At 40.1% G+C, this 14193-nt stretch overlaps 1 protein-coding gene across 1 annotated transcript in view; it reads right to left on the bottom strand.

The window, feature by feature from the left end:
* LOC135212182 (T-cell immunomodulatory protein-like) overlaps positions 1-14193 on the bottom strand; it is a 178362-nt gene that overhangs the window by 23035 nt on the left and 141134 nt on the right. The window contains exons 6-9 of the mRNA XM_064245627.1: positions 6238-6438; positions 4885-4993; positions 1719-1882; positions 996-1185 (exon numbers count right to left, since the gene is read on the bottom strand). Of these exons, the coding sequence (XP_064101697.1) occupies positions 996-1185; positions 1719-1882; positions 4885-4993; positions 6238-6438 (664 nt within the window). The remainder of the gene's footprint in view (positions 1-995; positions 1186-1718; positions 1883-4884; positions 4994-6237; positions 6439-14193) is intronic.

Raw genomic sequence — 14193 nt, 5'->3', positions numbered from 1 at the left:
CAACAAAAGGTTTCTCTTATTGTTAAATTATATTCAACTGCAGATGAAGCATAAACTTTCTGAGCCAGAGCTATTAGTGGTATGATTATTCAATGTCAAAACATATCTGGCCCTTTTCCAAAAATCATAAGCCCCTCTTTCTCCAAGTTAGTGTACATCTACAATCGTCACTGAACTAGGCTTCGTCTTTTAACAACAAACATGAAGCATTTCACCTATTTATTATGTGCAAAGAAAGGTATTCTCTAAGATAGCCATTTCAACTGAAGGAACAAGTTAAAGTGATGGTTTTGAAAATGAAGATCAAAGATGAATGTCAATAAAAGATAAGATAACAGGAACCTCTTAATAAATCACCAAGTATCCTTTGGCCTTCCATTATGCCTGCCCAACATATTTAGAAAACATGAGGTTCAGAAAACAAGAGTAAAAAAAATTGATTGAGTAGTCTGCTTGAGGGTACCCACTTGCAAGAGAATTCTAACCCAAGGCCACTGCCCATAGTACAAAAGATCCTTTGTCTTTCCATTATGCCTGCCCAACAGATCATTCAGAAAACAAGTGGTTCAGAAAACAGGAGAGTAAAAAATTTGATAGAGAAGTCTGCTTGAGTGCACCCACTTGCAAGAGAATTCTAACCCATAGTACAAAAGATATGGCACTCTCCAAGTTTATAGAACAATGATTTGATTTTGGAATGGCCATCTCTTAGATAAGTTGCTTACCATGGCAAAAGTCTCTTCTCCCCAAAATGTGAGAATAGGAGGTGTAGTATGAATGTTTTCAGAGGTAGGGTGAGAGAACTTGTGATGAATATGCCTGACTATTCAGAGTAAGTATGTGTAAGAAAAGAAAAAGGACTGTATCTAAAAAGGCATCCAACATTAGGATGTCTGGCTAGTCTTTGATGGATCCTGTATTCTCTAGTGGTAGTAATAAGCTCAACTAAATAAAATTCTAACCGGAGAGTAAGAACAAAATAGTGAAATACTTACGATTCTAAAATAGCCCAAAGAGTCCCATTGGGTGAAGCCGATAATCCAGTATAGGAAATTCCTTCTGACTTGAATGGTGTGTCTTTTAATTCAATTTTGGTGACTTCATTATCATAGTCAAAATAGGCTTGTTGGATATTGCCATCTTTCATTGATAAAAATACATTTCTGTTTTGCAGGCAAATCATTCCTGTAAATAAAATGATAATCTTAATATCCAGTTGCACTAGTACTTGTTTTCTCACATACAAAATTTATGATATTTATCATACTACTTCCACCTACTTAAAATACCTTTTCTTACGCAAGAGAAAAATTACAACAACAAAAAAAACTGTAAGAAGTTTAAGCTACCTCCTAACTTCAATCTGAAAAATAGTTATTGGCATACAATGAAATTTAAATTTTAATAAGCCCCTTTCACTTTCTTCAACTTGTTCTGTATCATCTACAACTGTCACCTTACTAGGAAAAAAGATTTCAAATATGTGGTGATTCTTAACCTAAGGTTGCATAGTTTTAACAATCCTGTTATCAAATTTATTTAGATATACAAATTTTCAATTATAAAATAGCAAACAATTTGCAAACTATGTCAACAAAAGTTAGCAAGCTATAACTCAAAACATTTAGTAACAACCTAAAGCAATGCTTCTGGGAATGAAAATTTATGAAAATTTAGCTAAGTGTAAAATATTTCTAACCAAGGATGGTATCAGTTACCTGAAATGGGAAGTCTCCCTAACTGACGATGAGAAACATTCTGAGCTGTTAGTGCACTGTCACAAAGATTTAAAGTAACTGCTACAAGAAAGCTTTGCTTCGCAAGAAGTAACATAAATGACATATCTTCAAGGTATATAAGCTGGAGGTGATTTACACGAACCCTGAAAGAAAAATAGCAAACAAGGTTTACTGTATTATAGAGCAGATGTAACTCATGACATACAACCTTCTACTGTAAACTATTCTGCAAATCCAATATCTGCTGCAACATATTTAAGGTTTTCCTCTAAACTTTAGACATGTTGCATACTCGTTATAAAAATTGCACTAAAGTAGTACTAAGACAAAAATTTTAACTTACAACATCAAACAAGTTGTCATCGCTATTTTTCATGTTCCAGTACATTTGAATAACCAAAGATAAAGTCAGTGTACAAATACTAAGAGAACTAAACATAAAGTTACTTGAAGTACAAATGTGTCCAGTATCACTTCATCATATCTTTACAAAATTCTATTTGAAAAACAATATGTTGTACTATTATTTCGAATGCACACTTTTTAAGTGTAAGTCTGCACATATACTCTATTGTTCTGTAATTCATCCATGTCATTTGATTTATATGACTGTATAAATCAAATGACATGTCTTGTCCATTATCTTGCTTAGATTAATACATTTCTAGCTTTAGGTATCTTTGTTTGTAGTCTGTTGAATCTGCCTTCATCTCTGCTGTATGCTTTTCACACATAGACCTAATACTTTACCTACATACAAAAGCAGGGAGGTATGTATGATAGATATATAGGAAGTCCATACCCCACCATTAACAAGCAACATATTTTCCTTCAGCATCAGGAACTAAGTGAGGTGGCTGATATTCTCTCAACTGACTGACAAAATGACTTTCACCTAGAAATGCCATGCTCCTGGTCATGACTGTGAGCAAAGGAACAATGGCTCCTGCAGGGTTGCCAGATGCTTTTGGCTAAAAGTATCACAAACACCCTTAAAAAGTTGCGAATTTCACATAAAGTAGCCCAATTTATCATATTTTTATTACAAATTACTATTTATCATATCTATAAATGTATATTGTATACACACACATTTATAGCACAATAAAGTTATTACATACTTACATTTTAGTGGTTAATCCTGGCTATACGGTACAAATTTATTTTTCAAAACTGAAGCAAATTTCTTTTCAAAACTGAAAAAAAAAATCTTCATATTTTATGCCTTTTTAAACAACTTAAATTGTTCCTTTTCAAAACTAAAGTACATTTCATCCTTTCAGAATCAATAACCTTTTCTAAAAAAAATTAGGACACTTCTTTTTCACAACTAAAGTAAACTTCTTACTTGATAAAAAAAAAAATTAAAAGCACATACTACTCTCTTCCAAATTTAAACTAGGAAGTACCAAGTCATTCAGTAGGCTTTCTGCAGTTATTTCATCTTTCTCATTTTTACAGACTGAAGAGTCATATTTCAGCATGGATCTTTTGGGTTCAAATGTTGAACAGCATTTGCCATTCAATTCCAGACTGGTCTTTATTCTCAATATTGAGGTTAAGGGCTCTAAGCCCATTCAATTTCTCAACTTGGTTTTAACTCACGTAACTAGAGAAAACCCTTTCAACTAGAGCATTGCTTACTGGAAGGCTATAGACTTTTAATGCAAATTCTGATATATCCTTTAAAACTAATTCACCTCCTGCATTGGTTACATCAATTGCCTTTGTCCAAAACTCAGTTCCTGATGTTGGGACTTTCCATGGAAAACAAAAAATTCGCGTTCTCCGGATTCGCGGACTCACACTTTCGCGGATTTCTCTCGGGAACGTTTCCCTGCATTATTCGCGGAAAATTCGCACATTCGCGGTATTTTTATGAGAAATATCCATAAATTCCTGGCTTTATTTATCAATTTCATCATAAAATGCACTTTTTGTGACTAAAAATATTAAAAAAACCAATTATGAAAAATTTCTTTAGTGGTTTTTCTTGAGTTTTAACTAACAAAATAGGCTGTTTTTAGCGTTTTTATAGGGGTTCCAAACCTTCGTGGGTTCTAACTATTCACGGGGGGGTCTGGTACGCATCCCCCGCGAATACGGGGGGACCACTGTACTCCAGTCTAGGTTCAACAAATTTCGCCACTGACTCTCAATATCTGCTATCTTCGACTGGTCATCAGCTAATTCTAGAGGTAATTCAGAAAATGGTGGTCATTCAGCAGTAGATCATTGGTGTGATTATCATTATTATTATCATTATATTATTATTATTATAATTATTATATAAAATGAATGGAAGTAGCCCAAATTGAATAATAGAGCCCAAGTCAAATCCAAATTAGCCCAAAAAGTTGCAAGTAGCGGACTGTGAAATCTGGTTGCCCAAAGGTGTAAAATTAGCCCAATTTGTGATTTGTAACCCAATCTGGCAACCCTGGGCTCCTGCTAGTTCCTATACAATTTGGCACTGGAAAGGAAGACATATAGGGCCCTGTGCCAGAGTGAAAACCGAGTGCTTCTCTAAAGATTGGGTAACTTACCACAGGTTGCCTATGCCCAGCAAGCAGGACCTCACCCACCTACTCACTCAGTCCCCCCACCCCACCCATTTACCATTCTCACAGATACAGAAAACATGCACCCACATTATATGCCAGCAGATGGGTATATGAAATAACACCTGATGTATCTTAATGCTACAGTTCAAAAAGTACCATAAAAAAAGTACATTTTCCCCAACGAATACTGGAAAACTTAATATTCCAAATCACAAAATGAAAGGAAATTAAGAAAGATTACAAAAGCAAATCAAAAGATGAATGAATCTGGGAGAACAGTCACCTAAATGGAGTAAATAATATACCCCATAATTTAGCCAATGAGTCCACTAAACTACCTTATGATTAATCAGTCACTGACTGCTGGGAACTATACAGTGATTTTTGTCATATCAAAATTGTATTTGAATGGAACAAGTTCTTATCTATATTTCCTTTTGATAAAGATATGGATGGAATCAACAGAAAGCCCATCTACTTCAATTCTCTCAGTTCCAAGTATTTACTCTGGCCTGGACACATTAATCAAACTACAGCATCTTTACTTAGGGCAAAATCAGTGTTCTCACTTCACACCTTACCTGTCATCACTGGCAAAAGCATAGCCTAAGTCTCGAAACACTAATTCCTCTGCAAATTCCACATAAAACACCTTCACTTGACCATTATTGCTTCCTAATACCAAGTAGCCTGAAAAAAATATTTATATCAGAACTTACAAGAAACATTATCATATAAATGAATGAAGACTAAGTCTTTCACTTACTAATTGGACTGCTTCTTAATTCCCAAACTACAAAATTATTGTGGCGCTCTCACAGTTGTCCAGAAAACAGGTGGGTGCCCATCAGCTTAAAAAGGGGCAATCATATGGCATTGGTCAAAACCCTGGATAAACTGGGTAAACAGGTAATGCAATATGTATACTACTGATAAACACAAGTATATAAATCACATTTTAATCATGCACAATGTTAGTATGGATTAACAAGGATGGTTACATAAGTGCTACATACATGTAATCAACAAATGAACTGAACTTTCACATAGTACAGTACTAGAAGGTATTGATTGTCTTCATGACAAAAACAAATACCTAAGTATTGCAGAGAGTTACAGAGAGTTCTTGTTCACTTTTTGTTCAGTCATAATGTTAAATCAAAATGCTTTGGGGGCAACAGGTATTGCATGCCTGGCATATGAGTCCACGGTACAATACAACAATTAAGTACCTCTCTTAGATCTTGTTCCTTGTTTGTTTATTTGTAACAATTCAAAAACTTTAAAATCTATAAGACTTTCTCTCCCTTTTTCTCTCTCTCAAGCTGTTGTCATGAATTTATTCTAATGTGAAATGTAAACTTTTCAAAGGTAATGACAGTTTACGTTTTGCATAATCTCTCTTCCTCTCGTGAATTTATTGTCTTGCAGTTAATCTGACATCATACAGCTGCCTCTAGAAGTGTAAGATTATCATCTTTTCTTCAGAGAGCAGTGTGTAAGTTCAACCCATTCACAGAAGCCTAAATTACAGTAATAATTTTGTGAGGAAATAAATAATTTTTATTTTGAAAACTTATATTCTCACTTCCCTCCAAAAGGGCACAGGCACACAAGCTCGATCACCCACACTTTATCATGTGGTTCTCATCCTTCAACAGTAATGATACTGTCAGTAAGACTATCAATTTTGGACATTCAGTAAACTTCTGTTTGATGTTTTGGTTTCCAAAGGCTACATCTTGATCCAGTGCTACCCTTGGCAGATCTGTCTGGCCCAACAGGGCAAAAATCTCAGCAGACTTGACTGAGCCAACAGGACAAAAATAAGTTTCACAACCTCAAAATAACACATCTAGTAATGAAGAAAAAACTGTAACAAATGGCCTAACAAGGAAATACATAAAGGGAAATCATTTCCACTTAACACGTACCTGACTTCCCTTCATTTGAAAACCAATGTATGGCTGTTGTCATTTTCATTTTTGTTTCTTCTATCTTCGACAAATGAATTTCTTCTGCATTTGTTAGCTCCACCGGTATCTTCCAGAAAACTGCATGACCACTTATAGTCACCATCATCAACATACAAAATCTCTTTTTGCCCTCACTAAATATAGGTGTCCACTGAATTTCTGAAAAATTAAACAGAATTTCGAATTTCTCGTCTCAAGTTGGAGTTTATCAACAAGAATACTGGAACATAAAATATAAATGAAAAAAGTAAAGTAAAGACTTCAATGTAAACATACCTCTATGTTATTGCTGTTTTCCCTCTCTCCATGCTGCCCTCCTCCGGAGCCAACCATCAACCACACCCCATCCTCCCACCTTGGAAACTTCTCAAGGCTTTTCCCACCCCTCATGAGGCTGCTCAGTAATGACAACAATCAGAGGCCGTCTTTTCTATTTTAAAACATTTATATACCCAACGTACATCAATATCTTTGAGCCATTGGTCTGGGTGTGACAGATAATGTAGTGTCAAATAATAATGATCTGGATAATTGAGGGACTACTTATGAATTCTCTTCTGTTATTAGAAGTTTGTATCTTGCTCATAAACTACCTCTGATTCAATGGTAAGCAAAGAAAATGGATGCCAAAGTTTTTAGGCATTTTTGGAATGGGAAACACCAATGATACATAGATACATTATTTTTTCCAAAGGATGAAGGAGTTCTCAACAAGATATGTGTTTATTATAAAGCTGCTTCTATTTTGGACAGCTCTAGTAGGATGGAATGAACATGTTTCAAAAGAATGACGCTGAAAGCTGAGCCATTTAGCAGAGACTATTCCTTGTTTATCCAAGCTTTTGCTCTATAACCATTGAAAGCATAAAGTTAATTTGTAAGCATCTGATCATTTGCAGAAATCCTCATTGAAAATAGCTATCTAACATTTCGATGAGCAGATCAGTCTGCAGGCAAAATACCACAGAATGTGCAATGACTGTGTATGTATTCCTTTTTTAGCATTGCAAAGAGTAGTGAATACTCTACAAGAATGTAATCTAACTGAATGGAAAACAGATTTCATTGCAACAAAATGACTACTCTCCAACAAAGTGAATGGTAACTTACCACCTACTTCCCTAAGCAAGTTCTTTTCTGCAAGATAATAAGCGTCTCTGTTAAAACAGGGAAGGATAGGGAGATCCGTGGGGGGAGAAAGTGCCCAAGTCAGGTCAGGGAACAACACCCTAGGTAAGGTTAGTATGACCTGGATGCATCCTTATTGAAATTTGTCTTTCGTTTGCTTTCAGTCTGGTCGTAAATTTGTCAAAATGATTGATTTTCCTGGATTTTCAGTAAACAAGTCCAGGAAACCAACTGTGCAACTAATCTGCAATCTATCAATTTTCCAACAAGCCTCCTGATGAAGCCTTGCAGTATGACAGCTTAAAAACAGCGTTGCTAAAGAGATGAGATAAATTAGGAAGGATTCAGATCTGTTTGAAAATGCACATGTAATGACTTAGCTGATAGGCATAACTTAAAACTTATGAGGCTGCTTAGGTCTCAGGTTAGAATGCACATAGGCCTAAGTTAGATGGGCTAGTAGAGATCAATTGGTGAGTACTTAGGTTATATTTACAACTGTTCAACCACTTCGTGGTAGGATAGACTTAGATCTATATTATTAACCTTAATTAGGACACTTTCCTGGGTGGTTAGTCTGCTGTCACTCATTGGACAACAACCAAAGGTTTCACAATAAAACCGTTAAGTAGGTATACATAGGCTAACATATAGATTAATGAATATAAATAATACAGACTTAAAACATTACACTGATACTGATCTATCTATAATAATACTTTAAAGTAGGGTCACTGTATATAATAGATGTGGAGTGAGAGAGTAAGATACACAACAGCAGAGCAGATAAATAGAAGGCTGCCTATTTCACAACCCTATTCATCTCCAGCAAAAAGGAAACACACAGCTGCTTTTAGAGGAAATTATTTTAGTGATAACAGAGGGTAAAGAACCATTACATGACGAAAAGGATTACGTATACGTAGACAGAATCCCTGCCAGACACTTCCATGAGCTACCTTCAATCTCAAGCGACAATCATCACACCCATGTCCTGAAATTGTATATTTTCTGGGCTCAGCCGTGTCGCTCCGTGAAATGTGTCCTCTTTAGCACTATTTCTAGTAAAATATTGCTATGATACCAGAGAACTGCTAAATTGGACATGTCAGAAGTCTCTGACTCGCTCACCTAAATAAAAGGTGTCGGTATAGAACTGGGGCGAGTGTTAAACACTACCACAGCAACCCCTCCAATTAGCCTTTTCCTCATCAAAAGACCCTGAAAACGGGGAGCCGACCTATAGGTCACACCCAGCTACCCTGTTGAAGGGGACTGCGGCGTCATTCTTATCGATAGCCTCCCAGCGTTACACGCTTGTTTATAGCTATCTGTTCTTTTTATTGTTTCTTTATTCTTTTTCGTTATGGATCGTCAATCTGCCTCTTCACCCAAGTTAAGTACTGGTTCGCCCTTTTTCTATATTTAGGGAGTGATTTTGCCTTTCGTTTTGCCTTTATTTAGGATTTTGTTAGGCGTCTCCTCCCCCGTAGCGAGCGTAGCGAGCCGCCATTACGTCGTTCCTTTGTTTTGTACCAATTTCGAGTGGGCTTCTTTCAGTACCTATATATTTATATACTCGTAACTTATAATATTTCAGTATATATTTTCAGTATATATTTTATTTATGTCTTGGGTGGCAGTTGCTTCTTTGTCGATCTTGTTGATCTACGTTTATTATTTTCATGATTTCCTGTTTTTCAAAGGGGTCGACGTTCGTGCACGTTTCTTTCTTTGTTTCGTGCTTCGATGTTTATCTACCGTTCCCCCCTCCCCCCCCCTTTTATTTTAGTTTGGTATTGGTTTTTCATTCAAGAATTCCCTCTTTTTCTTTTCGTCAGCTTACCGTTTGTTTTTGTTTTGTCGGTAAGCAGTAATTTTTCTTGTTGCGCCCACTCTCATCGAGTGGCCTCCATTGCGTTTTATTTTTTTCACCCCCTTATTTTCATTACCCCCTGTTAAAGCATGTTTTTCCCTTATCTTTAAGTAATTGATTTTATTTTGTCTATGTATATTTGGGTGTTCGGTCGGCAGCTAGCCTTCATAGGCTTTGCCTGCGTTTTCCTCGTGATCCTTTATTCGCGAGGATTCGCTGGTCAAGTGATCGTCCCCCCTCTTCAGGCCCTCCCTCCCTCCCCCTCTCGTGGGACTCCCCGTAGTTGGGTGCCCCTCTCGTTGTTTGTCGCTGACGGCCGGTCCCACCAGCGGAGGGGGAGGTGTAGTGGGTCTCCCAGGACCTTGGGCTGGGGAGTGTCGCTTCTTAGCCGACCGCCTCCGGAGTTGTTTAGTCGCACTGCGTTTCAGCCTCGGCTTCCGTGGATTGTTGCGCTCTGCTTCTTTCACTCCCGGAGCTTACATCCACCCGCCTAAAACATTCCCTCTCCGCATAAGGCGGGTTTTAGATTCCGGCCTCTCCCGGAGTCATTGAGGGTATGTTTACGGAAGTTACTCTTCCGTAGGCGGAGATATTATATTTGTTATTTTAGTTTTTATTATTATTATTTTTATCTTTATTTTTATTTTTATTTTCTTTTTGCCACGGAACTTGCGAGTTCATGTGGCCGTCCCGGGTTACTTCGTGTATCCCCCCTCTCCGGGTCATACAGCTCCGGTATACAACTCCGGGTGTTTTTTCCTTACACAGTCCCAGGGACGTTAACATATGAATATATATACCCTTTCTTTTCTTTATAGCCCGGAATGCCCCGGCACAAAAAAAAAAAGAAAGAATATATTCCATTATCCTAGTTAAGTGTGTGCAATTGTTCTTATATATTATTGCACTTCCAGGCCTCTCAGTGTCTGGGTTGCCGGCTGACTGCTGCTCTGCAAGATCCGTGCGGCCATGACGTTTGTCGGGGCCACGCCCCCTGTGCAGTGCTGCTTCCTGATTCCGTGGTCTGGCATCATGAAAACTGTTTTGCCTGCTACGACTTGGTACATCAGGCTACCTCTTCGGTAAGTTACCGCACTGCTGGTTCTATGTTTTTATTGTAAAAAAAAAAAAAACAAAAAAAAAAAAAAAAAAAAAAACAAATATTGAAATGAAATAAAATAAATGATCAATTAAAATTTCTTTAAATTAAATTACATTGATTAATCAATAATTATAGAATAATGTTCAAGGAATTTACTTGGTATTTGACACATTCCTTGCATTACAGGCTGAGCAGTCTATTAAGGATGCTGCACTCTCCGCCCTCAAGATCTGGGTTGGAGGGTTTGGACGGAACGTAGGGAAGGCTAAGCCGTATATTCTGTCCCGAGATATGGCGACTTTGCTCTTCCCAGCCGGGAAATCTGCCGGATACGTCGATCCAAAAGTAGCGGCACCGATTATCAAATCAATCCAAGACTCAGTTATTGAACAGCAAGAGGCGGAATTGCCAGGACCTTGGACTAGAGGAAGTCTCACTTGAAGTGGTTGAGGATTGCCCGTTACACTAGACACGGTACAGGTAACAGTGTTAATGAGGCTAGCTTAGTTAGTCACCGGGATCTTTCCTTGAGTGACACTGATTCTTCCTCTCCTTCTACTTCCAATTCCTTCATGGGTTTCACAGGAGGTTTGCCCCCTCCCAGGTTGCACTCCTTTTCTGTGATTCCTAAACTAAAGAAAAAACCTGCGGGTAAAACCTTGCTTAAAGGCAGATCAGAGACAATGCCAAGGCCTGGGCAGTCACCAGAGGTTCATACACATATTAAAACTAAAATAAAGTCGCTTTCCAAACCTTCAATCCCAAGGTCTCAAGGAGGGAATTCTTCCTATTGCCCTACCAGTCCCATTCCATTAACTTCTAGGGACCGGATACCTCATAAGGTACCGCAAGAGGGACAGGATGATTCTCCTTCCGGTTTGACCAAGACCAGTTCAACACAAATATTCTAAATCAGGTCAGTAGCCTTGGTAGCTTACTCAGCTCAGTTGCAGCAAGGTTTGAAGAAGTGTTTAGCAGGTTAGGTGCTCAGACTCCCTGATTGCAGGTCTCAGACAGGAGTCGGCAGTTTCGGCCCCTTCTAGTAGCTTGATGCAAGCTCAGAGCATGCCTGACTGGGTCCCACGCCCGCCCTTTCCGCCACCCCGGTAATCCCTGGAGGGTGGCTAACTTCGCTCCGTTTGTCAATGGGATGTTGACTATAGAAGGTTGCGGCACACGTAGGCTCGAGGATTTCGAGTTTTTCCCCGAAGGTTTACAGTCTTCCATTTATAGGCTATGTTAGGCTTACGGAGGCACTCTGGTTTAGAGGGGATAAAGGTCCCCAAGGAGACTGTTATCCTTTCTAGAGATCAGGCTCAGCAAACATGGATACGGAGCCTAGAAGAGTGGACTGCTCAAATACTAGAGTAACAGCTTTAAAAAGCCCTTTCACCATGTTTACAACTGATGTCGGGAACCCCTTACCTTTTACATCAAAGGTAGCAGAACTTACACTCCAGGCAGTGACTGGGAAAGAGCCCATGCCCCAGCTTAGGGAGACAGATCCCACATCTTTACTACTCCCAGGTAGGGATGGATTTGTGGGAGGTATTTGCCAGCTACGTTCTCGGTAGGCAAGCTGAAGCCAGATTGTGCAATCACCTTGTTTAGTGAACGCCTTCCTAGGCTGTCAGACGCATTGATCCAAGCCGAATTTGACGCTAAGACACGTCTCACAAGGTCTCTTAACTCCCTAGTGATGACAGAGACGGCGGCTCGGGGAGTACGCTCAGGAGCTGCTGTTTAAGGTCATTGCGAAGTCGTTACTTTTAAGCATGCAATGTGACTTGTACGACTTTGCGATTGCTAGGAGAAATTGCAGGAAGCATGTTCTATCTGAGGCTACGATCAGGCACGAACCCAACAAGCTTCTAGCTTCCTCAATCTGGGGTGCAGATCTCTTCCCAGCTTCAGCAGTAAACCGAGGTTCAGAGCGAGGCATCACGTTCTTAACCAAAGCATCAGGTTGCGTTGGGGAATCCCTTTCAAAAGGAAATCAGAGTCTTCTCCCTCCAGTTTTAGGGCTAGGAGAGGCAAAGGAAGTTCCAACCTTTCCAAGTCCCGCAACAGCATCCTGTGCTACAAGCTGTTCCAATTCAACAGGTATCCCAGCCTTCGACTTCTAAGGCTCAGCCTCAACAACAGCATCAATTTGTCTTCCTTTCGCCGCCCGTCTAACCAACAGGTCTCCTCACAGTATTCAGTGTCGCCCGCTTTTAACCCGGTCTATGAGAGTCGGGCATTTCACCCTTTACCAGAGTTGCTAGGGGTGGCAGGGCTAGAGGATCCTTTCGCCAGCGCGGAGGAACCAGAGCCCAAGGGCGAGCTAGAGGTGCAAAGGTCATGGGAGAGGATCCCGGCCTTCATCATCTCAATGAAGTTTCTCAGGTAGGAGGCAGGCTGTACCTCTTTCGTCATCGTTGGGGGTTCAGCAGTTGGGCAAAAGCATAGTATCCAGAGGCCTAGGCTGGAGTTGGATCAAAGGTCCTCCTCCACCCATCACCTTCTATCAGGAACCAACGCAGGAATTGATGGATTACTCCAAGGACCTTCTCCAGAAGGGAGCAATCTCCAGGACGAAGAACTTGAAATTTCAGGGTCGTCTATTCAGCGTCCCAAAGAAAGGGACCGACAAAAGAAGGGTGATCTTAGACTTGTCCCGTCTAAACTTGTACATTCGTTGCGACAAGTTCAAAATGCTGACCATCTCTCAGGTGCGGACCTTACTTCCCCGTGGGGCCGTCACCACCTCTATAGATCTTACAGACGCCTACTATCATGTCCCGATAGCTCGGCACTTCTGACCATTCCTCGCTTCAAACTAGGGAAAGAAGCCTACTCCTTCAAAGTAATGCCCTTCGGGCTAAATATAGCACCAAGGGTTTTCACGAAACTGGCGGAGGCAGTGGTGCAGGAGCTAAGGTCCCAGGGTATATTGGTGGTGGCGTACCTAGACGATTGGCTAATCTGGGAGATGGACAAAGGCAAATGTATGAAAGCCACGGACAAGGTCATGTCTTTCCTGGAATATTTAGGGTTCAAGATCAACAGGACCAAGTCCCGGTTGACTCCGGAGTCCAAGTTCCAGTGGCTCGGATTCATTGGGACTTGGATTCTCACACTCTTTCCATTCCAGCAGGAAAGAGAAAGGAGATTGCCAAGGCAACAAGACAATTCTTTAAAGTGCAAAGAGACTTCGAGAAAGGAATCAGGAGAGGATCCTAGGCTCGCTCCAGTTTGCCTCAGTCACGGACGTTCTGTTGAAAGCCAAACTCAAGGACATCAATCGAGTTTGGCGTTCGAAGGCAAATGCCAAGTGTCGGGACAAGTTCGCGCCCGGATACCTCTGATTCTCAGAAAACGCCTGCGCCCATGGACAAAGGCCGCCAACCTAGCCAAGGAGTTACCGTTGCAGTTTCCTCCCCCGTCCATATTTGTGCATACGGACGCATCGCTGACAGGTTGGGGAGGTTTATTCACAGCACGAGAAGGTTCAGGGAACTTGGTCACCTCACTTCCAAACACTTCACATCAACATTCTGGAAGCTATGGCAGTGTTTCTGACTTTAAAAAAGCTCCGTCCTCCAAAGAAGACTCATATCAGGTTGGTCCTCGACAGTGCAGTAGTAGTACACTGTATAAACAGAGGTGGTTCAAAGTCAAGTCATGTGAACCACGTGATGATAGCAATCTTTTCTCTAGCAGCCAAGAACACCTGGCATCTGTCGGCTACTCACCTGGCAGACGCCCTGTCTCGGTCGGTCCCTCTGGAATCAGAATGGTCACTGGACCAAGAATCCTTCGAGAG

Source organism: Macrobrachium nipponense, chromosome 40 (assembly GCF_015104395.2).
Source record: "Macrobrachium nipponense isolate FS-2020 chromosome 40, ASM1510439v2, whole genome shotgun sequence".
Classification (NCBI taxonomy): Eukaryota; Metazoa; Arthropoda; class Malacostraca; order Decapoda; family Palaemonidae; genus Macrobrachium; species Macrobrachium nipponense.
Note: the sequence above shows the minus strand (reverse complement) of the source record. Positions and strands in the feature narration are given on the sequence as shown.